Source organism: Drosophila obscura, unplaced genomic scaffold (assembly GCF_018151105.1).
Source record: "Drosophila obscura isolate BZ-5 IFL unplaced genomic scaffold, ASM1815110v1 contig_1, whole genome shotgun sequence".
NCBI classification, from domain to species: Eukaryota; Metazoa; Arthropoda; class Insecta; order Diptera; family Drosophilidae; genus Drosophila; species Drosophila obscura.
Genome location: NW_024542679.1, coordinates 9,586,054 through 9,607,408, shown reverse-complemented (window position 1 = coordinate 9,607,408; position 21,355 = coordinate 9,586,054). Strand labels below are relative to the sequence as shown.

General features: G+C 46.0%; 5 protein-coding genes across 7 annotated transcripts; 1 reads left to right on the top strand and 4 right to left on the bottom strand.

Moving 5' to 3' along the window:
* Positions 1-3,258: 3,258 nt before the first annotated feature.
* On the bottom strand, positions 3,259-4,147 carry LOC111070562. The gene is made up of 3 exons (XM_022361215.2): positions 3,980-4,147; positions 3,505-3,908; positions 3,259-3,439 (listed from the first exon to the last, which is right to left on the bottom strand). The coding sequence occupies exons 1-3, from the start codon at positions 4,145-4,147 to the stop codon at positions 3,259-3,261; spliced, it is 753 nt and encodes a 250-aa protein (XP_022216907.2).
* A 183-nt stretch (positions 4,148-4,330) lies between these two features.
* LOC111070620 lies at positions 4,331-6,739 on the bottom strand. 2 transcript variants are annotated; one of them, XM_041592782.1, is made up of 3 exons: positions 4,803-6,739; positions 4,581-4,740; positions 4,331-4,521 (listed from the first exon to the last, which is right to left on the bottom strand). In XM_041592782.1, the coding sequence occupies exons 1-3, from the start codon at positions 5,237-5,239 to the stop codon at positions 4,417-4,419; spliced, it is 702 nt and encodes a 233-aa protein (XP_041448716.1). In that variant the 5' UTR covers positions 5,240-6,739; the 3' UTR covers positions 4,331-4,416. The 2 variants fall into 2 exon arrangements, with proteins under 2 accessions (XP_041448716.1, XP_022216985.2); XM_022361293.2 differs by lacking the exon at positions 4,331-4,521 and having other exon boundaries at positions 4,554-4,740; positions 4,803-5,227; positions 5,292-6,739.
* LOC111070621 lies at positions 5,927-6,739 on the top strand. Its single transcript, XM_022361294.2, has 3 exons — positions 5,927-6,031; positions 6,082-6,482; positions 6,557-6,739. The coding sequence occupies exons 1-3, from the start codon at positions 5,930-5,932 to the stop codon at positions 6,702-6,704; spliced, it is 651 nt and encodes a 216-aa protein (XP_022216986.1). The 5' UTR covers positions 5,927-5,929; the 3' UTR covers positions 6,705-6,739.
* An 11,323-nt stretch (positions 6,740-18,062) lies between these two features.
* On the bottom strand, positions 18,063-18,761 carry LOC111070581. The gene is made up of 2 exons (XM_022361242.2): positions 18,627-18,761; positions 18,063-18,570 (listed from the first exon to the last, which is right to left on the bottom strand). Exons 1-2 carry the CDS (start codon positions 18,712-18,714, stop codon positions 18,347-18,349), a joined length of 312 nt encoding a protein of 103 aa, XP_022216934.1. The 5' UTR covers positions 18,715-18,761; the 3' UTR covers positions 18,063-18,346.
* Positions 18,762-19,324: 563 nt separating this feature from the next.
* Positions 19,325-20,911, bottom strand: LOC111070567 (syntaxin-12). Of its 2 annotated transcripts, none has more exons than XM_041591828.1 (3): positions 20,786-20,911; positions 19,755-20,614; positions 19,325-19,667 (listed from the first exon to the last, which is right to left on the bottom strand). In XM_041591828.1, the coding sequence occupies exons 2-3, from the start codon at positions 20,419-20,421 to the stop codon at positions 19,489-19,491; spliced, it is 846 nt and encodes a 281-aa protein (XP_041447762.1). In that variant the 5' UTR covers positions 20,422-20,614; positions 20,786-20,911; the 3' UTR covers positions 19,325-19,488. The 2 variants fall into 2 exon arrangements, with proteins under 2 accessions (XP_041447762.1, XP_022216916.2); XM_022361224.2 differs by having other exon boundaries at positions 19,755-20,503.
* Between the last annotated feature and the right edge of the window lie 444 nt (positions 20,912-21,355).

Sequence of the window (21,355 nt, the reverse complement as noted above, 5' to 3'; positions counted from 1 at the left end):
AGCAGAGATGAGTGCAATGGCACGGCGCCTGGATGCGGACTTTATGAATGGGCAGCAGAAGAGGCACCTATGAATAGATGCAGCTCGGGGGCACACTGGCTCAGGACTCACAATGGGCACTCCCACGTTGATTACTATTAAAAGAGGCGGCCTTATGAAAGGGCGCTTCTAGTCTAGTGGGAGGGGGGCTCTGTGTGTGTGTGTGGGGGGGGAAAAGCTTCTGACAATGTCAATGTGCCTGCTTTGCCTCCGCTGCGCAGCTTTTAATGATTTATTTGAGAAAATTTACACGTGAGCGCTGGGGAAAAAGAGGATGGGGTAGGGGAGGGGGTGGGGGTAGGGGTAGGGGAAAACAAACACTAGCACAGACGCGGGCAAACAGAAGATGAATGGAAATGAAACCCGCATGAGGCACCGCATGGTAGGGAAACATATGGCAGGCAGGCAGGAAGGCAGGCAGGGAGGCAGGAGGATGGGCTGGAGGATGGGACGGGGCTTGCTTGGCATCCTGCTGAATTAAGTTGCCAGACCATGAAATGCTTTGGCACGTACGTAGCGCCAATTCCGCGAAGCTTTTTGCATAAACAAAAGGTATCCGTGGTGGGGTTTTGGGCAGGAGAATGGGAATGGGAAGGGGAATGGGTTGCCCTTGCTATCTACCCCTCTCCATCGCCAACGCCATCGCCATCTCCATCTTTTTGTATGTTATTTCAGTTACAATTCGCGAGTTTTTCATATTCCTTTAACGATTTATCATGCGAAAATTGTCTGGGGCCAAAGCCACGCTCACTTTGCATATGCCAGGCATATGCAGAAGGCATGCACCGTGGTACCAGAGACATTCCCACACTGAACAGTAAATCCACAATTCATTATTGCCTTTTGGGCAGAGTTCATTCTGTGCTTTAGTTCGGGTGCCACTGTGCAAACGTTTACTATTATTGTTTTACCACCTGCGGGTGTTTTTTCCCTGTCTTGCGCTCCTTTTGCACTACGTAAATTTAGTCACGTTGTTTAAATAATAAACTGCAGTTCACACACACACACACACACACAGAGATGAAATTATGCAAATCAAAGCAAAGCAAAAGATATAGTAGTGTCTGAGAGCCACAATCAGAGACAATGGGCAAAGTTATGATGACAATGCGCATACGTCATGGTGCCAGAGGTGGAGGAGGAGGTGCCCGTCCCACGGTCTTGATTTGGTTTATTTCGACCAAAACCAACTGAAACTGATTCCACACAGAGATACAGATACAGGTACAACTCAATCAGTGAAACGCTAAAGGGGGAATGAAGCCAGAATACGAGCAGGTGGAGGCTCGGGAAAAAATAATCACAATTAATTATTGTTTATCGCTAAACAAATATCTTTTAATTAGCATGAAATATACGAAATCCCAGATAAGATCTGTGTAATTTTATGGCCCCAAAGGGCTGAGAGAAGCTCCGAAGAGAGAGAGAGAGAGAGAGTTGAACCGTTAAACTCAAGATGCGATTTAGATCAAAGTGAAAATGCCATCAAAACTCATTTGGAATTGAGAGATAAAACTCCAAATAGCATAATGCTGATGATGATGGCAAATAAATGAGATGAAATGGATTGACTTTATCCAGAGTGTGGTGCATAGAGTGAACTTTAACCCCCCCCTTCGCTCCCTCTTGACACACACTTGCCTCACGTAGTCAGTGAATTTGCATACGCAGTGCTGCAGGGTACAACAATTTGTTACATTGTTTTTACGTACCAACTTAGTTGTGTGGACCAAGAATTATTACAGAGCATAAATTCCAAGCAGCAGAGGAGCACCAGAGCAGCAGCAACCTACTTTCTCGTACCCCCAGAGGCAACAAAAGGGTTACCAAAAATAGCAAGACAGGCCATATACAGACAGAGAGATGGAGAGAGAGAGGGAGGGAGAGGGAGGATGCATCCTCCTTCTCACATAAGGCCATAAAATAGTTGTCGCTGGCCTGCCATCGGATAAGCATCTGGCCCCCGCTTTTTGGAGTTGGCCTCTGATTACTTCGTTAAGTTGCATGTTCCTACAAATTGTTTCCAAAGAAAGGCAATGAAAATAAAAATTATTGTCCCTCCCTCCCCCCAGAAAGGAAGAGCGAGAGAACTGTGGGTCTGTGGCTGCAAGGGGTCAAAGGTAATCCACAACATAACATGAAAGTTGTGAAAGGTGCATCTCGAGTCTAGTTTATGCTTTGGGGATCCCTATGATCTTGCTCCAGTCCCCCCAGACACATTCATTCCAGTGTCCGTCCGTGGCTCCTGTCAAAATATATGCCTCTCTGCTTTCTTATCAGAGGCCTGTCATCAAAAAGAAACACAGACAGAGACGACGACTATGACGACGTACAAGTGCCTCTCTGCTATGGGAACTACTGGGAACTTCATTAGAGAAAGTCCCCCGGGAGACCCTTTTGCTACTAATTTTTAGTAGCTTTGTCTTCTGTGTGTATATATTTTGTCAAAGCTAATTAGTACGTAAAGGCATTAACAATGCAGCACAGTGATGAATATATGACTGAGCCCGAAAAACCGAACACCGAGCACCGAACCCCGAAAACCGAGCTGCATTTCGAGTGTGAAAAGCATATTTTGTCGTTTTTGTCGTTTTTGTTGTTGCTTGCTGTTGGGTTTCCTCAAGTCATTATGGCATTGGCATTAGCATAATACGCGTATTATATGCGTATTAATTACAGCGCAGACATTTGCATTTAAACGCCTATTTGTACGCAGGTACAAGGCAACAAACCAAACGAAGACTCAGACCCAAAGATGGTGGTGGGTCCGGGTACCCACACAGACAGACAGAAAGACAGCCAGACAGAAACTCGCCCGGTAGCCAAAGCTCGAGCTGTAATTATTGAATTAGAAGACAATAGACCCTAAAGAGGCAGCTCGGCAGCAGCTCTGGCTGGAGATGCGTACGGCTTGATAGTTGGAGCCAAAGACCACCCGAGCGTAAAGAAAAATATCCCAAAGATCTGGGATGATGGTAGGCTGATGAGGTAGGCCAGGACAGGCAAACAAAAAGAGTTATTATGTTCGGATATTTGCATAAATTTCACGCCCTAACAAATGTAATGATCCAGAGAGGAAGTCAGCATTCTCAGATTGTTTGGGAAGCTGTTTCTCCGCGATGCATAGCGATGTGTGTGTTCCAGACAGTATCTTGATATAATGAACTTTAGATATCACAATTTTTAGAGCTATACTTAGGTTCTATACTATGCTTGGGATCAGCCAAACATTTTCAGGAACTCGCTGCCCAAATGATGGACATCGCTGAAGTGTTGCAGCAATGATTTGGGGCACCTCTGGAATACCTGATCGCAGTCAGTGCCAGCCTCGCCCAAGCGTTCGGCCTGCAGATAGTCATTGTCCGAATGCTCGGACAAGGGATCCACAGAACTGGAGGGTCTACGAAGAGAAAGGAGTATTAGGAGACAGCTACCTCAGCCGCCAGTTAGTTGAGACAAACTTACGTGAGCAGGATATGGAGTAGCTCGCCCAGCAGTCCGTTCCTTTCATCGAATGGCGCTGCCGCACTCTCACAGATGCTCTTCAGGATGCACTCTCGTCCCTGGAGGTTCATGCGAATGGCCAGGGCCTGAAAGGCCTCGTACACGGTCCAGCGATAGCTCGCCAGGGCCTGGACATTCTCATCCATGTCCCACGATGTCACACCCAGCTCCTCGTCCGTTTTCTGCATGATCTTCTGGAAGATGGTGGCATTCGCTGGTAGCTCACGCTCATTGATGCCATGAATATTTTTGATCCTAAGTTGTCGGGCGGAATAGGGCAAATAATACTGCGCTTTGAACACATAACCCGTTACCACAGACTCTATCTTGAGATCCTCCACGGGTATGCCAAAGCCAACGATCATCTGTCAAGAGGGGTTACGGGTAAGTGAGAGAGAACTTTCTTTGCATGTGGTATCGATGGGGGATTTCTTACCTCCAATCTTGTGGGATCAGCACGTGGAAAGATCAGGGGCAGCCAGCGGGCTTTACGCACCAGCAGCTCACTCTCACTGTGATGGATCTGGCTGCCATTAAACACAGAACTGCCGCACACATATAGCAAGCCAATAATCACAAGAAATACATTCAGTATTAGATCCATTTTGAGATCCTTGGCAGGTGAAGACATCGACCAGACCACACAGCACCAAAGGCAGATTATGACTGGCTGCGGGACTTGCAAAATGTTTTCACTTTAATAACCAAACGAATCCCACTTCTTACTTTCTTTGATTGGAAAACCGAAAGTGCCATTGGAGACTGGACGCAATGTGGAGCACTTGAGTCACGATCTAGACGCCATAGGTCCGACCATTATGTGGGACGTCACTGTGGGGGCTGTGCTTCCCGCTTCTGGCCTTAGCGAGAACTTCACGTTCTCCCAATTAACACCACACCCGGGCCGGGCCGGGCTGGGCCGCTCCACAGCTCCACATTTGGTTGCTTTGTTTCTAAGCTCCGTTTCCCAGAAGAACACTGAGCGAAAGTTTTTTGTTTTTTGGGTAGATTTTTGGTTTATTAGCTCAGAACAAGACCTTATTCAAGTTGTGGTGGAGCTCACTGAAGTGCTGCAGCAGGCTGCGACGGCACTCCTTGAACACCCGATCGCAGCCGGCACCGGACTGGCCCATCTTCTCGGCATAGTAATACTCGTTATCCGCATGCTCCGACAATTTGTCCACCGACGAGGAGGGACTGTAAGGGAAGGCAAACTCCGATAAGAATGGGCTCTGGCTGCACTTGTGACCTTCACTTACGACAGCAGAATGTGAAAGAGATCCGCCACGAGGCCATTGGCAAAGTGGAAGGGTTCCTCGGCAGCCTCGCAAATGCTCTTCAGGACACAGATCCTGCCCTGATAGCCCAGGCGATCGGCCAGACCCTCCAGGCCCTTGTAGACGGTCCAGCGGTAGCTGCTCAGCACCTTATTCGTTCTCGTCAGGATCTTCCTGGTGTTCTTGCCCAGCTCATCCACCCCGACCAGGAAGTTCTCGAACATGGGCTTTCGCTGGCGGCGCGCACCGGTGATGCCAGGTGTGGCCACCTGTGTAATGGGCAGGGCTGTGGGTGTCCTCAAGTCATCTGGCGTGATGGGCAGCCAGTACTCCACTTTGAGGACATACCCCGTGGTCACCGCCTCAAAATTGAGATCCTCCAGGGGCAAACCAATGCCGCCAATGAACTGTAAGAACATCGGATAGAGGTTAGTTGCTCAGCATATGATTGGGGATGGTCCCTCCACTGACCATGACACGTGTGGGCGAGGTTGTGGGAAAGATCAGCCAGGGTATCGGCGTCCTCTTGCTGCGCTCATGCTTGGACAGGCTGCCCAGGGTGGCCATGGCCATGTGCAGCATCTGGCAGAGGAGGCAGCCCACCGTGATGGTTGCTATTCTGAATTTCATTTGTTGTTTTACTATATTCCCTGAGCGATTCCCCAACGCGTTGTTAATGCCAGCTCTGGCCGATCGATACTAAATCGTATTCTTGGTGTTTTTTTTCTAGCTCACGAATTTTCCTTTTGATTTCTCAATAAAACTACGCGATCGCAGAGCTGGAAGCCATCTACTTTCTCGAGAGAAGAAGAACGTTACACATTCTAGCAATTAGCACCTCTCCAATTGTGGAGCTCAGCGGCCAGGAGAGATTCGTTCAGCGACGGGGTGGAGTGGCGGTAACTGTGTAAATCTTGCATATTCCGGTTTTGTTTTTTTGTTTGAGCCGCCGATACCGTAAGCCATTTCTCACTTGTTCATTAGAGGAGCCCAGAAATGGCAGAGCTGCCATTTCTGACGCCCATTTCTTGTGCCTTTTGTGGGCTCTAACTGATTCTGCAACTTGCAATTTGCCACTGCAACTTAGTTCACTGAGAGCTTGCCTTACGATGGGTTCGTTGCGCTGCGAACTTTGCTTGGGTCTTCTAGTGCTCCTCGGTCTGGGGTTCTCGCAGGGTTTTCTCTTCTTTCCGCGCCAGGGATCTTTTGGGGTAAGGAAAGTCGGGTTCCAAAACTAAACTAAACGTTGACTTATTTTCAGTTGCTGGCTGCTGTGGCTATACCCTTGGATCTGTCGCCCAAGAACGTTTACATGGCCTTCAATTTCGAGTCCAACTATGCTTTGCCCTCGAATGACTCCTACAATCAGTGGATCGATAGGTGGGATCTAGACGATCCCTTCATGGGTTTGCCCGGCAATGTAACTCCCATCAATGCACGTGATGGAGGCGCCTCCGATGAAGACAACGAAGTGAGACGTCGCTCGATGAGGTCTCCGCCACCGTTCAGGCGCCACGACTTCTATCGCAGCGTTATCAACTACCTGACCCACTATGGGTACAATGGCTCCTCCTGCCTGCTGCGAACCATTTGCGAGGTCAACGAATCGCCTCTGGATGCCCACAATGGGCTGCTGGGCAGCATATTCCAAATTCTATTCATGTGAGTCCGTCGTCTCTGACCAGGGGTCGCCGCTAATCACCTTTTGGTTCATCCTCTCTCTCTCTTTGCGCCAGGCCAACGACGAGTGCCGCAGAGCGTCAACTGCAGCACGTGGACGAGCTCTATGAGGCCTCCGATGCGGGCACGCGCGGCTTTGGCTGCTCCAAATACGTGTCCCAGTGTGGACACAGTTTGCTGGACCTGATAAGCATTGTGTTGTGAATAATTACCCCTCACACACACACACACACACACACACATAACGAAAAACTTCCAAAGTGAAGCCAGTGGCACAAAAGAGAAATTCCCACTGCCACCGCTGCATGATGTAGAACTTTATTCAGGATTAAAGATGCGAAGATATTGCAATAAAGTCTCAAAAATGTTCACAGAAATAAAGACGCTCCCCAAGCAGTCCTGTCTGCGGTCTGATGTTTGCCTCCCGCGGCGTGAAATGTTTTAATTTCGCTTAAAGCGCTTAAAGACGACGACGACGCAGTGCCCCAGCAACAAAGCAGATGATGAGCTCAGTGAAGAAAAAAGGAGTCCTAAGCTGGCCGCATGGATATGGTTTGGGTTCCGGGGTTTCGTTTCGGTTTTTGAGGTTTGCTTAATGTTGGTTGGACATGTGTGTGTGTGTTGAGAGTCCCTGCTTTATATTTTTGAGATGCCGATTCTGTTCTGTTCTTTTCTTTCCGTTCCGTTCCTTTCTTGTGCCCCTTTGATCGCTTTTCCCGCTTCTTTTGTGCCAAATTGTACTCCCCTCCCTGCAGCCATTGTCTGAGTATGTTTAGCGGTCTCCTTTTGCGTCTCTTCAGGAGCCCTGTCTATCAACAATGGCCGTGTGGTGAGTGGAGTCTCTTTCATTTTTGTTTTTCTGTTTTTTGTTTATTTGTTTGTTTGTTATTTCTTTGATTCGATTTGCCGCCTTTCGGGAGCCTCATCCGTCCGTTGGTGAGATGGTGAGAGCGAATTACGCCTTCTTTGATTTTGGCAATCCATTGAAATCATAATTAGAAGACAAATGATTCTTCCTTTCGGTTCCACTCTTGCCTCGAGCCTCTCCCCAAACAATGGCAAGGCATCGAAGCTGAAGTGCTTATGTACGCCAGAGTTTGAGAAAGGTCCAAAGAGCAGCACACAGAAACTTGAGCACTAATAAGCTTAGGCAAAGAGGAGGGGGAAGAGATCTTGGTAGAGTGGAAGAATTAATTTCGTAGTACCCCTAACATATTTGTGCATGTTAGTAGGAGGATGAAAAGAAATGAATGTGTAGAATTCCAACGAAAAGTAAACGAAGAATGAAAACGTCACGGTGCGGCAGCTGTTCTGTACATGTAGCTTAAAAGCTAAGGCGCCCGCTCTCAGAGAGCGGTTACAGTGCGCTGTAACCGTGATCTGTAACAGTCTGTTAACTAGCTGTGTCAACAGCGCTGTTGTTCTCTTCAAGTTGCTGCTCTGAACACTGCATTTTTAATGCAACTCTTAGTTTTTTTTTTAACATTTCTTTACTTATACGAGCACATTTAATCCTGTAATCCATCTTACCATATCTGCTTTTATATTCCCATCAAAGATCCTTAACAACTCAAAACACATTTCCATCAAAAGTGATCCATCTCTTCCTTCATAAAGATCCTCTCGTATCTCCATTACCACTCCACCCCATGCCATTCCAGCTAGTTCATATCTATGCTGCGTCTCATCTTCTCTATATCTCAATTGCTTGGGGGATCATAAACCTCACGCACACCCATCAAATGTGATCCATCTCATCCAGATTCCTACAATTTTGATGGGGTTTTTCCTCTGCTCTTTTCGTCACTTCAACATGGGAGGATGTCACAGTTGTCGCCACTGATTTACGGCCAGGGAGAGTTGTCAGCTCATTTCTGTGTGTGTTTTTCTGTGTGTTTTAAACTTGGCATTGACATTGGCTCCATAACATTTTAATAGGGTGCTGGCAGGTGCTAAGGAGGTTCTTCGCTCTCGCTTCCTGTTGCGGTTGGATCCAGTCGCAGTCTGGGGGGAATTGGCTCTGGTTTCTCTCTCCTTGGCATCCCGATCCCTTTGCCTTTGGGGGCTGGTACAAATTGATTTGTAATTAGTTGCAGTTGCAGTCAACAATGTGATTATCTCGGCATTTGGCATGGACTCTCGACCACAAAGCAGTTGGAGGTGGAGCTGCAGCTGAAACTGGAGGTGGGATCAGTGGCAGCTGGGGGCGGAGTTCGGTCTTAGGTTACACAGATGTGCGCAGGCGTGGCCCAGGCCTCATCTCAAGAAGCGCATCCACTTGAGGCTCCCCCGTGTGCATAAATTATATCCAAGGCTAAACATTAGCCCGGGCAATTGACAGCTCCCTTAAGTAGTCCATCTATCCATGACACATGTATGCACAAGTATGGAGGGGAGGGCACTGAGAGTTGTAAACGCATCTGTGGCCAGGGATCCTGCGTGGACAGCCAGCCGATCCTCTGCCATGTGTCAGCAACTGTGGCCCGGCCCCCGGCCCCGACTCCCATCCACAGCCGTTGACAGTCGTCGAGTTCGGGTTCGGGTTTGGTTTCGGTTTCGGTTTTTGTGGTGTAAATCAATGAATGGGATTTGTCAACCATTTTGCGGTTTCCATTTAATGAATACTTTGTGTGTGTGCTGTGCTGTGCTGCGTTTTTTTCCATTCGCTCTTAGAGCAGTTATTAAATTAGAGTTTAATCCAGTTCGGACACGGCTCTGTGCACATTAATTGAATTCATAAATGCGCAGTTTATATCATATTTATAAATTAACTAATTGCCGTATTATTCGATTGTTGTGTTGCCTGTGTTGGTTTTGTTTTTGTTGCAGTTCAGTTGTCTCTCGGCTTTCAGCAATTGGATTAAATTCATAATGCAAACTGGCAGTTAAAATGCCGCATTTAATAATACCCACCACACCATCGGATGAACAAAAAAACAAAAAAATCAAAAATGTTTCAGCATTTGACAGCATTGGGGATTTTCGGTTTATTTTAATTAACTTAATCAAATGAATTTTATGAGGTTTAAGCGAATATGACAGGCCTTGGGACCTGGGACTTGGCAAAAACTCATGGATTATTATGTTGGGGATTTTGTAAACGCATTAAATGCAGTTCTGAATGCAGTTTGAAGGCATTTTTAGTGCCAGGATTGCCTCAGCTTTCTTCTTTAGCGTTTCTTTAGCTGAGAGAAAATTACAATTTTCCATTTCTTATCGAACCGAAATCTTAATTAAGAACTTGCTGCCATCAGAAGTTCTCCCATGAATTTTCTGATTAGTTTCAACTGGCCTAACAGACAGTGTATCCCAATAGCCATTTCAAATTGATGGCAAGTCTAATGAAGAAACAGAATCATTAGCTGCCTTCCCACAAGTTCTTTATCAGGCAACATTAACACCTCCATCTTTCCCTGTATTTTTTTTTTTTTGTAGTACAGACATCCCCTGTCAGCGTCATCATTCATATTCATTGTCGGTCATATGAATAATGTCAAACAATTTCATTGCATCAGGTCCAAGTTCAACCCCGAAGGGAGCTGCATTTATGTTTTGATCGATTGCAGGCCAAGAGCTGAAACTACTTTGACATTAATTGACTGCCAAATATGCACAAGCGCATGAAATTATGGAAAATCTTATTAAAGTCAACCCATCACAGCCCCAGGCCCCAACCCCTACCCTTCGTTTGCGCTGAAAAAAATCTACTCGTCCAAAAGTTCATAAATGCTAATGTGCCCCGGAGCCTGACGATGATTGATGGTCTCAGACGCCAGCCGAAGGAACGAAGTTCCTCTGCGGCTGAGCGGGTTTTGAGGGTTCTCCCATTTGCCGCACAGAATGCGCAAAATTATGCGGCCAACACAAAAACCAGGATCAATCCTTGATGAAATGTATACATTTCACCTTTATTCTGCTGCTTCTGCTGGTGCTCCTGCTGCTGCTGCTGCTGCTCCGGCTAATGCTCCTATTTAAGCCAATTTAATCCCAAACAGGCTTAAGACCTTACGATCTGGGATTAGGCCATGTTGCAACATCTTTTCCGACGAAGATTTAGTTGTTATGCGGTGGCAAATATTTGGCACAAGGATTTCTGTTTCGTAGGCGGTGTTCCTCTAATGATCTTTGTCCAAAAAAGGAAATCAGATTTGCTAGTTCCTGGGAAAGTAAACCGAAACAGAGAGAGAGAGCGAGAGGGAAATAACTCTTTGTCCTTTCTGTCTGTTGTAGGGTCCCAAGTCCTATCACGGTGGCTCTGCATTTGTCTGTTATATTTGGCCTCCGGCACGTGTCCTGCTTTTTTGCTTGCCTCAAGTTCACACTCGGCAGACAGCAGACAGCAGACAGGACCCTCGCCTCCACTCCCACTTCTATTTCGGGTGGGATTCCCTTTTTTTTTTCCATGTGTCTATTGTAGTCCGCAGCGCATAATTTTTCACTCGCTTGTTTGTTGCGTATCCTTTGCTGGGGATATTTTTTACCATATTTTCTCTCATGTGTGTGTTGATAAATTTGCTTAGATTATTATCCTGGATCCTGGTGTGTGGCCTGCTTTGCTTGCTCGCTGTTATCTCCCTGTCGTAATTAGTCTCGAGCTTGTTTGCGCCGCATTTACACAAAATGCTTTTCCAGGCACCCCACGCACCCAGGCAGAATCAGACATGGAGCTAAAGTACGGACAGAAAGATGGGCTAGGCCTGGTCCGAGTCCTGCTCCTGGATTTCTATGGGGCATTTTGTCTAGGCAAATTGCTCGGGCATTCACATACACAGCTCGCTTTGTTTAGTTGTAGGCAGCTACAGAAATACTTGAGGCTCTCTAATAGATAACCCAAGACGAGGCATACATATCTCAGAGAGAAAGAGAGAGGTCTCACCTACGTCAAACTTACAACCTTTTAGCATAAATTTCTTCAGTCGAGCACGACAGGAAGTCGCCGGCAAACGTCGCCCTTAACCGCAGCCGCAATTTCCATTAGCAGCCTAGCAATACCAACGTCATATGTGGGATGTGTGTGTGTGTGTGTGTGTGGGATGGTCCCCAAGAACATTTGACATTTTAAGGAGCGCCAAGTGAGTTGCAGGATCGCAGGTAAAATGTAAAGGTAAAAGCCCCCAGACGGAGAGAGCCTCGCCCATGGATATGTCAACTGTTTTTAGCACGCACAATTTGAGGGAAAGGCAAACACAGAAACAAACGCAAAGAGCTGGGGAAATATTCTCCAAGGTAACATGAATATATAACCGATGGACTCGAGCGTTAAATACACATCAGAGAGATTGGCAGGGAGAACAGAACGAACGGTAGCCAGTACCTGCTCCAGTTTCCCGCTCTCTGCCCCCACACCTGTGGGAAGAGCTCGAATTACAAATGCAATGTTGAAATAGAAATTAAATGCCGGGGAAAACCACATTTTAGACAAATGCCAAAGCGAACATATCAGCTTTCAGGAGGCAGGAGCCAGGAGCAGCATCCCCTTAGCCTCGAGCAGGTATCCTCTGAATCAACCACAACATATACACCTACTTCCTCTGCACTCAATTGACACCCGAGAAGTTTGCCAAAATGTACAAAAAAAAAAGAGAGCGAGAGACGAGGACGTCCCAACCACAATGCCAAGGAAGTTGCGGCTCAAACAGGAACCAGCCAACAAAAAAAAAACCAAAAAAAAACGCTTGGCTGAGAGGATATGCGGCCTGCTGCCTGCTGCCGGCTGCTGCCTTCGATCAAAATGATAGATAGGAAATAAGTCTCTTCCTTACTATTGATTTTGAATGCGATTTACGATACGGCTTTAAGTGCAGATTATTCCGATTTTGTCAAAGGCAAAAGGTAAATTTAGTGTACAAAGCGGCACAGCCAAAAATGCTAAGTGAAGATTGATCTCCGGGTACACAGTCCCACCTCAAATGGGAGTACTCGCAGCGAGTTCTTCCGAGTATTGGAATTTACCAAGGAAGGGAGAAACTCACAAATCAAACGCCGCTTGTGGCCGCAATCGCTTTCTGGACAGTCCACATTAATAACGCTTCAGTAGAGCAGCCGACAATGGACCAGGACCAGGACCAGGACCAGGACCAGGATCCGTACCCATAGCCGTAACCGTACCAGCAGCAAATGCTTTTCAATAAAAGTTTCCCAAATCGATGCCGACAAAGGATGAGGAGTGGCCTACAGAACAATTGGCCCAACAAAAGGAGGGCACAATTACAGCGCACATTTGATTGCCGAATCCAGAGACGGAGATGGAGATGGAGACTGCTGCTGCTCTTGTTCCTGCTCCTGGCAATTGCATTTGTCAAGAGCATTTTGCAACTACACGGGCCAGTAGACAGCGGGCCAGGAGGCCAGACTCCAGGCCAGACTCCGGGCCATGAGTACAGGCCAGGAGTCGAACAATTAGTCCACGCCCTCGAGAGCTGTTCTTACACCTGGTAATTGCTCCGCAAAAACTTCTTGTAATTTTTCTTTAACGAATCTCAAATGACTTTTCGTCCCTTTTGTCCTGTCCGGGCCATTGTTGACCGCATCTCCCGTGGCCTCCTGTGGCTCGCACTTTGGGTTTTGGTTTCTGGTTTTCAGCTGCGGCCTGGGCAAGTGTGAAGACTCGTAAAAATCAGCTTACTATATTAAAACTGCAGCGACATTTATGGCATCGATCTACAAAATGTTCATTCTTCTTGTTTGGTTTACTGATTGGCTCTGCAATTGGTTCTTTGATGATTAATGCGCTGTCCTCCTCCCCATCGAGAGAACAATTTCTGCAAAACTCTGTTTCTATTGCGGCATTGTGCATCTGTAGGCGTTGGTCCCCTTTCAGATAGATATCCCTTTGTCCTTGGGTCCGGACTCCGGAGCACCTTTTCTTTACACCTTTTGAGTTGGCGGCGGTTTCTTTGGGTCTCTTTAATTCTTTTACAATGACCAAGAGATGACTTTGGAATTATTCTGTTGGCAGCAGCTGAAAGTGGTTCCAGGGAACTTCTTATTTCTTATTTCTGTTTTTATTGCGGCAGTTTATAAATGTTTTTCCCACGTAAGCTTTTACACACGCTGGCAGCTGGCGGCCCTACTTTGTTTTATAACTTTCATTTTCTTAATGAATTTCCATCGTTTAGCCTTAAATCCATGAGCCCCGAACCGCAGCTTATTTGTTTTCCATTATCCCTTTTTTTTTTGGGGTCAGTCAGGTATACCCTGTAATAAGGCAACTGTTCGCGCGAGCACTTAGCCCCCGAAGATTTAACATTTTGATGGATTTTCAATAAGCCCATCCCTCCATTCGGCCGAGAATCACTTTAGTTGATGACACAGTCCATCGAGGGCCTCATTATGGGCGGATTGGCTGGGGCTGGGGCTGGGGATGGGGCTGGGGGGCAGTCGTATGCGCTTTCGCAAAAGAGCCCAATTAGAGAGTGCAAGATGAGTTTAAAATTGAATTTAAAATGCATCAGACTGTTTACCGTAATAATATCGACACATTTATGGGACCGATCCCCACACTCTCCCCACTCTCCCCAGACTCTGACTCCCTTGAGGGCGCAGGCGCATTACACTTTGTTCGTGGTCCTTGTCTTGGTCCAGGTCCAGGTGCTATGCCTTAATGAGCTTTTGTTTCGGACATTCAGGCCTGGTGCCTGGGGCCAGCTCTGCCAACTATCTGTATCTGTCTCTCACTTCTTCGGCCGGGCTTAAATAAATTTTAAACCTGGCGGATTTCGGCTTACTCCTTCAAAAGGGGGGGGACAGATGTTTCAGTTCTGCTTTTTTTCGAGCTTTATGCTTCTTTTTTTCGCTGCCTTCTCCTCTTTCCCTTCCTCTCTCGCCCACTCTCTCTCTCTGTCTTGTGCTGACTGAGTTAACTGATATTATGGATGCTTTATTATTGTGTGCAGTGTGCAGTGTGCTGGTGCAGTGTACCTGTACCATTGCCCGCCTCCATCGATGCTCGTGTGTATTCCTGCATCTGTTATCCTGACAGCAGGACTCACCCGCACCACCACCCCGCTCCCGCACTCGCACGCTGGGGAGGTAATCGATCTCATGTGGTTTATTTACATCCGTTATGGAAATTCACTTTTCGCTCGGTCTGCTTTTGTTTTATGAATTGGCTTTGTAGTCTCATCGTCCTTCGTCCTTGGTCCCCCCCCCGCTGCTTGTATTGATGACAATTGCAGTTTTTGGCATGCAGCTGGACACATTTACATCCGCTCGCAGTGTGTGCCTCTCTTTTGACAGCAGATTTTTTCGCTCTCTCTTTGTTTTTCCTTTGTGGAACCAGAGTATATTTTTTGTATTCACTTTTTTGTATCTTGCAGGCAGGCAGGCGGAAGTGCAATACTTTTCCCAGTGCTTTAATATTTTAGTTTGTCCGGATAGCGAATAGATACGTAATAAAATAATAGGGAAATCGCTTTGAAAGTTAGGTGAGGGGTCGGGGTTCGAGATAGGCTGTTACCAAAAACAATATAATTAATACCATACTCTTTTTACTATTTAAATTTTCATTGGTGCAGGGTCTGCCTGCCATGGTACCTTTTCCGCCAAAAGACATTTCAGATAGTCGCGGCTCAGCCATAATTCGTTATGGTATATTACGCAGAAACTTCTTTTATCTTTACACAGAAGTTCTCACAATAGTTCTCACATGGAGTTTCCTCCCTGCGCGCTCACACCTCTGGAAATGTAAATGTAAGTCATTTAATGCCGAATGCCATTGTGTAATCTTGAGACACTCATATACGTAATGCGTATGTTTTATGGAGCACAACGCGGAGGATATATCAAATTGTATCTACAAGTCCAATTTAATTATAGGCCACGCAAGGCTCATCAAAGTTTCTGCAGCGACTGTTGCAGGTGCAAATGCAGGCAGAACCTTCCTTCCTTCGCTCTGACCAGTCGCCAGTCGTCAGCGATACGAGAGCTCATTTTCGGTTCCACATTATTATTATCCACGCTTTGAGCCGCGCTGAGTCCGGTTCGGGTTCGACTTCGACTTCAGTTTGGGACTGCGGACTACGCGCACCGCTCCACAATTCATTTGCAAAGCGTATCCAAAAATGTTGATGGGATTATTATATGTTGTTGATCTCGAGCGAGCGACTGGGGGGGGGACTGGTGACTGGTGACTGCGACAGCGACTGCGACTGCAGGTGGAATCTCTCAATGCCCGGGCAGGTCTTTATCTTTTTAATGTTGAGGATGGCTTTGTGTTTTTTGTTGTTTCTTTTCCCCTGCTTTCCTTTTTTTTTTTTGGTTTTAAGCATTAATTTATGTATTAAAAGTTAGAAATCCGTGTGGACAGGTGAATCTTTCGCTGCCTGCCCTTTTTCTACGCATTCTCGCAAGGTAGCCAAGGTAGAAATGTATAATTTAAGGCATAGCATTGGTAATGAAGGGACAGGTACAGGTACAGGTATGTGGGGATTTTAAGAGCGCGATTCTAAAGTGGGAAATATAGGAAGAGTGAATAAAAACATTTCCCCAGGTCGAATCGGCACAGTTCTCGCTATTTATCCTTTGAATATTTTCCATTGAAAAATAATCCCCTCCCCCTGACAAAAGTGTAATGCATGCCATTCCGTTGCTGTCTAAGTCCTAGCTCATTGTCATTCATCATATAAATCAAAATTCACACCGAGACAGGACATGGACATGGGCACACAGGAACCTCGAGGCTGGCCTCCACCTGAACCATGAACCAGGAACCAAAGCATTCGATTGTATGCAAAAAAATACAGCAAAACAATAATGAAAATGGATTCGAATTTCGAATGGAGTGCAATGCCGCAGGTGGCCGCAAACAGTCGGCCTCTGTCCCGTTTGTAGTCGTCGTCGTCGTCGTCGCTTCGTTCGTTCGCTTTTCAAGTGTTTGCCTTTGCAGTTGGACAAATTTACATGCGCGCCTCGCACACAATGAGACGGCGGCTGACCGTGCCGACCAGCCAGGATGGCCTGGCCCAGGCCAGGATGGTGATGGGGCGACTGCAGGTAGCCCGGTGGACAGAGAGCTACTATATTGGGAATGTCCGACAGTGGGACACACGTCGATATTCAAATAGTTTCCCCTGCCAGCTGAAGGCATCCAGCAAACACACAGACATCTGGCTCTGTGTGTGTGTGTGTGTGTACACTATTTAAATGATGGAAAAATGTAAAGGGATTTGTTGGGTCGGTTCGTGTGATTCCCACATTGGACATTGCTTTATCCTTTGTGAGTGCGAAAGTGCGTGAAAGGTGTCCGTTTCCTTTGTTGAAAATATTTTAATTAAATGGACTGAGTTAAGCCCTGTGGGTAGGCCGACACAGATCTGAGGGGAGTGGATCTGGGATGGAGATGGATGGATGGATAGACCGCTGCAATGGCAAATCAATCAATTCCAGCCAAATGCGGTCAAAATTCAATGCTCCATTAAGCAACACAACGAAATGCCAAAATGCACAAAACCAAAAAATAAAAACAATCCCTTTGTAGTGGGGAAATGCAGATTCCAGGCATGGTTTAAGGTTGAAGTGCGCTTTTAAAAGCTTTTTCGATTGCACAAATTTCCAAGTGTTTCGGAATATTGCCAGCAATTTGTGTGCCATTTTGAAAGCGCTTTGCGTTATGACAGTTGATCAAGTGAGACGTTACGTTAAAAGCATAGGCAAGCGGTTAGCTTCTCGTAACTCTATGCAAAGTGGAGACTGGTTTGATACCCTACCCATTAAAGTCGTGCTCTTCGCTAATGGATATTGATGTCCCATCAATATATGCTAATCTGAACCTACTTGTATTTCATTATATAAAGACATGCCTTCTGGCACAACTAATACTCCCCCTCATAATTCAGGAAGAGTGCCAGTTAGGTGCAGTAAAAAATGCCAAATGCCTGCTATCAAATGCTCCTTTTCAACACTCGTACTAAAATTGCATATCAAAAGGGCTACTCCCCTCACCCCCCCTCACCACCCCGGGGGGACCCGCACTGCACACTGAGTGCAAAAATGCATTTGCATGCATTGCTGAACAAGCAGAGAAGGACACTTGAATTTGGTGCAGCCAAACTAAAAACGCAAAACGTTAAAAAAAAACAACAAAAAGAGCATCAGCGCTGCTTCTGTCACCTGTTTGCACCGAGAGATGAGCCAGGGAGAGGTAAGGCCAGGGAATATGCCGGAACGATGGAATGAGAGGGGGGTGTGGTGGCTCATTTGCATACGATTGAAAAGCGCGGAATCAAAGTGAATAGAAAGGAAAAACAACAAGCAATTGGCAATGGATTTTCCTGCGTTTTGAGTGTGGGTGTGTGGGTGTGTGGGTCTGTGAGTGCGGGATGCTGGCTAATTAAAAGCACATCAAAAGCGCACAGAATTTGCATAGCAAACGAAACGAAACGCGAAAATTAAATAGAAATTTTTAGTTGCACTTTTTTCCTTCGCGTTTCGTCTCGTTTCGTTTCCTCAAAGCTGCTGCCAATGCCAAAAAAAAAAAAATAAAAAAAGTTGTGTCATGAATAGCTGTCGGTGGAGGAACACGCGGCAGGGACAGATCGTCCAATAAATGTCAGCGGAACAAAGTTTGTTCGCAAACTATTTTTATAATTAAACAAACTTATTGCGATAACTGGGAAGCTGAATGCAAAACTTATTTCAATGGGGACAGTGCAAGGTCTGAGCATAAATTAGGAAAACGTCAAAGTTCTCAATCGTTTTTTTAGCCCAAGGCCTTGAGACATCAACTCGACCGCCATTTGGCCTTTGACAGCCACAGCGACACACTCAAAAGCTTCCAGTACAGTCATGTACATATACAAGGCTTTAATTGAGTGTTATATACAACGATTTCCTAACTTTAAACTAAATTATGCTACAGGTTTGCTTGTGCTTGTGCTGGTTGCTGCCGCCGCTGCCGCCTGCGAGGCGTGATGCTTGGCCACAGCCTCCTGGGCTTTGCTCAGTTGAATGTAGCCTTCGTGGGCCCGGGAACGCAGTTCACTCTCCACGCTCTTGTTAACGGACTTTGAGATGACTGCCTTAATTTTCTGCGTTTCATTGAACTTGCCTTTTTTAGCCTGGATGGGTGCATCTGTAAAAGCAAAAATATTGAGGCACGGGGCAAGCAGGCAACTTGTTGCTACTCACTGGATCGGCGTGTGAAGGCTGCTTGCTTTTGCTTCTTCTTTTGCATGGCAGCCGGCATCTTGGCTTTCTTGAATTTCCCCTGTGGCATCGTTAATTGGTTTATTTGTTATAGATTTATGAATAAAACGAAAATATTTCGCAGCACGTTGTTTTGGTTGGTTGTTAGTGTGGCCGTACGCTGATTTCAGCTATCGATACGGGCATATCGACTGTTGTTGGGAGCTGCCAACTTGGCTTACTATCGGAACAGCTGTTCGAAAGCAAAGAGCGCGCACTTAAAAAAAAAACACTCAAATATTGCAATAAGAATTGGCATATTAATATTAACTCAAAGTATGTACTCGAAATCAGTATTCTATTGAATAAACATTTATGAAATCTGTATTTTGGGCCATAGTTGTTTGTTTATTTTCGATTGCAGGCTCGCTTAATTATAACTTTAATTATTTAACATATATTTTGTTTGCATACTGCTTGCTTTAAAGTTTAAACTAATAAACTAAATACAAGGGGGTTACATTCAATGCCAAACTTAAGTTGTTCGCGATAATCGTTTTTGTTTTTTTTTTTTTTGTTTAACAAGAAATGAGTAACATTTAAAAGCGCTGAATAATTGTTTTACATATGCCAGTTAAATGGGATTTTCATTATCTTTGCGTGTGTGTGTGTGTGTGTATATGTATATGTATTTATAGTTCTTTTCTTCTTTTTTATTTTCTTGCTTTGTTTTTTTTTGTTGTCTTTGCTCACTTGGTGATTAAACAGAGTTTTTATATAAATTGTTTTACAAAAATCATTAATTATTCTCATACATGCATTTATGCGTGTGTGTGTATATGTGTGTACGATATAAATAAAACAATTAACTGTTCAATTTGGCCACTATAATGCCAGTTACAATTAAACCTATTATCACAGCAATCACTAAAAGGATCAGAATCTTGCGGCGATAGCTCTGACGACTTCTAGCCGCCTTGGCCAACTCCGAATGTCCGTCCTCCACATTGGTGGCGGTCTGCTCAATACTGTTCTCAATGAAATCTAGCAAAAAAAAAAAAAAAGGAAACACAAAGGGGCAGGAGGATTACATCAGTTTGAATCAAGACTTTTCACTCTCTTGCTACTCACCCATTTGCTGGCCCTGCTCGTGCACCAGTCCACTCAGCTTGGTGAATATCTGGTTCACATCTATGATATCAGACTCGATTTGGTCCACCTGACGTTGGCGCTCAACCAGCATGTCGTGCTCCTGCTGCAGGCCAGCCTGTTCCTGGCGCTGCTCCTGCAGCAGCTCGGCCCGGGCAGATGCCTCCGACTCGTGCTCGGAGCCCAGGGCCCGCTGATAGCTTTGTCGCATAGCGGATGAGATGCTCCTCTGCAAGTTGGAGTATTTCTCGACCACATTGTGGAACTCGCGCGTCAGCTTCTCCAGCTGGAGCTTCTGCATGCGATCGCCGTGCCTGACGACGGCCTGCAGACGCTGCAGGTCCCCGGTAATGGTCTGTATCCTGGCATTGGTCTTTGTATTGATGCTGTGCACTTTGTCCCGCAGCGTCGGCAGATCTTTGGGCGTGCCAATCAGCTTCAGTTGCTTCTCCAGCTGCTTGGTGCTGAAGAGGACAGCCGTAATGTTGTGCCCGATGTCCTCGCTGAGGGACATGAATTCTGTGGGACTGAAGCCGGAGGAGCCACCGGGCGCAGCGAAGCTCACTTCGGGCGTGATACTCTCGGCCGTTGCGCCGTAATCGCGGTGCGGGGCACCACCACCCGTTGGATTGTTCAAGGCCTGGGACATGACTGCTCTGCTGATTCTCGCTGCTGTTGCTGTTGTTGTTGTTTTGTGTTCGCTGGGCTGGCTCGATGACGCGACTGTGCGGCTATGTAGAGTAGTAGATAGTTGAAAATGGGGCGACAAATAAACCCGCAGACGGTTCACGTTGCCTCGCTCTGCATTACACAAACAAACAAACAAACAGACAGACAAATCCCTACAAATGATTCACATATGAAGAAGTGCTCAGTTGCTTTTGTTGTTTATTCCACACACGAACTTATCAACATACACAAACACTTGTGGGGGGAGGCGAGGCAGTATGCGGGGAACAGAAGAATAGCAACAGCTTTCCTATGGTTTCCGACTGGCAGCAAGATTTAGTTACCTAGGATTTACTTCAAAACGAGTTGCAGTCGATTGCAAGGGAGGTGAAGCGTTTCCCTTAAAGCCTAGTAGTCAGAACCAAAAACTGTTTGCTAGCAAAAAATATGTCATATATTCCACTAGCTGCCAGTGGTGTGACCAGAGGTATGCACTGCATTCCGAACGGTTACACTGCTCAGACAGCTGCTTCGTTTTGTTTAAAGTTAATAAAATGCACTTCTTTGGCTGGTGTCGCTCTTTCCCAGGCATATCCTGGGCTCCCCAATATTTTATTGGCAAGGACATGTGTCAGACTATCAGCAGCAGCAGATGGCAAAGCCTCCCGTGCCGACCACCGTGAAGACAACATGTTTTGCAAACAATTTTTTTTATATTCATAAAAATTAATAAAATGAATAAATTATTATATCCATATAATTGCCATTCATATAGCTGCCTTAATTAGATTATATTTGTCATCATTATTTTAAAATATATTTTGGGCTTTTGTTCTCATATTGCAATGTTTGCTTCGTGTTGCTACATACTAACTACATATACTATGTGTACTTTTCGACGGAGACACTGACGA

What these genes read in the sequence shown, in the direction of transcription:
- LOC111070620 (XM_022361293.2), bottom strand. Translation starts at nt 5,450, where the DNA reads ATGAAATTCAGAATAGCAACCATCACGGTGGGCTGCCTCCTCTGCCAG. An exon ending in CCTCGCCCACACGTGTCATG is followed by an intron (nt 5,228 to 5,291) that starts GTCAGTGGAGGG and finishes ATGTTCTTACAG; the next exon opens with TTCATTGGCGGCATTGGTTT. An exon ending in CTCTTTCACATTCTGCTGTC is followed by an intron (nt 4,741 to 4,802) that starts GTAAGTGAAGGT and finishes CTTCCCTTACAG; the next exon opens with TCCCTCCTCGTCGGTGGACA.
- LOC111070562 (XM_022361215.2), bottom strand. Translation starts at nt 4,147, where the DNA reads ATGGATCTAATACTGAATGTATTTCTTGTGATTATTGGCTTGCTATAT. An exon ending in CTGATCCCACAAGATTGGAG is followed by an intron (nt 3,909 to 3,979) that starts GTAAGAAATCCC and finishes CCCTCTTGACAG; the next exon opens with ATGATCGTTGGCTTTGGCAT. An exon ending in CTACTCCATATCCTGCTCAC is followed by an intron (nt 3,440 to 3,504) that starts GTAAGTTTGTCT and finishes TTCTCTTCGTAG; the next exon opens with ACCCTCCAGTTCTGTGGATC.
- LOC111070567 (XM_041591828.1), bottom strand. Translation starts at nt 20,421, where the DNA reads ATGTCCCAGGCCTTGAACAATCCAACGGGTGGTGGTGCCCCGCACCGC. An exon ending in CGAGCAGGGCCAGCAAATGG is followed by an intron (nt 19,668 to 19,754) that starts GTGAGTAGCAAG and finishes TTTTTTTGCTAG; the next exon opens with ATTTCATTGAGAACAGTATT.
- LOC111070621 (XM_022361294.2), top strand. Translation starts at nt 5,930, where the DNA reads ATGGGTTCGTTGCGCTGCGAACTTTGCTTGGGTCTTCTAGTGCTCCTC. An exon ending in CGCGCCAGGGATCTTTTGGG is followed by an intron (nt 6,032 to 6,081) that starts GTAAGGAAAGTC and finishes ACTTATTTTCAG; the next exon opens with TTGCTGGCTGCTGTGGCTAT. An exon ending in ATATTCCAAATTCTATTCAT is followed by an intron (nt 6,483 to 6,556) that starts GTGAGTCCGTCG and finishes TCTTTGCGCCAG; the next exon opens with GCCAACGACGAGTGCCGCAG.
- LOC111070581 (XM_022361242.2), bottom strand. Translation starts at nt 18,714, where the DNA reads ATGCCACAGGGGAAATTCAAGAAAGCCAAGATGCCGGCTGCCATGCAA. An exon ending in AGCCTTCACACGCCGATCCA is followed by an intron (nt 18,571 to 18,626) that starts GTGAGTAGCAAC and finishes TTGCTTTTACAG; the next exon opens with ATGCACCCATCCAGGCTAAA.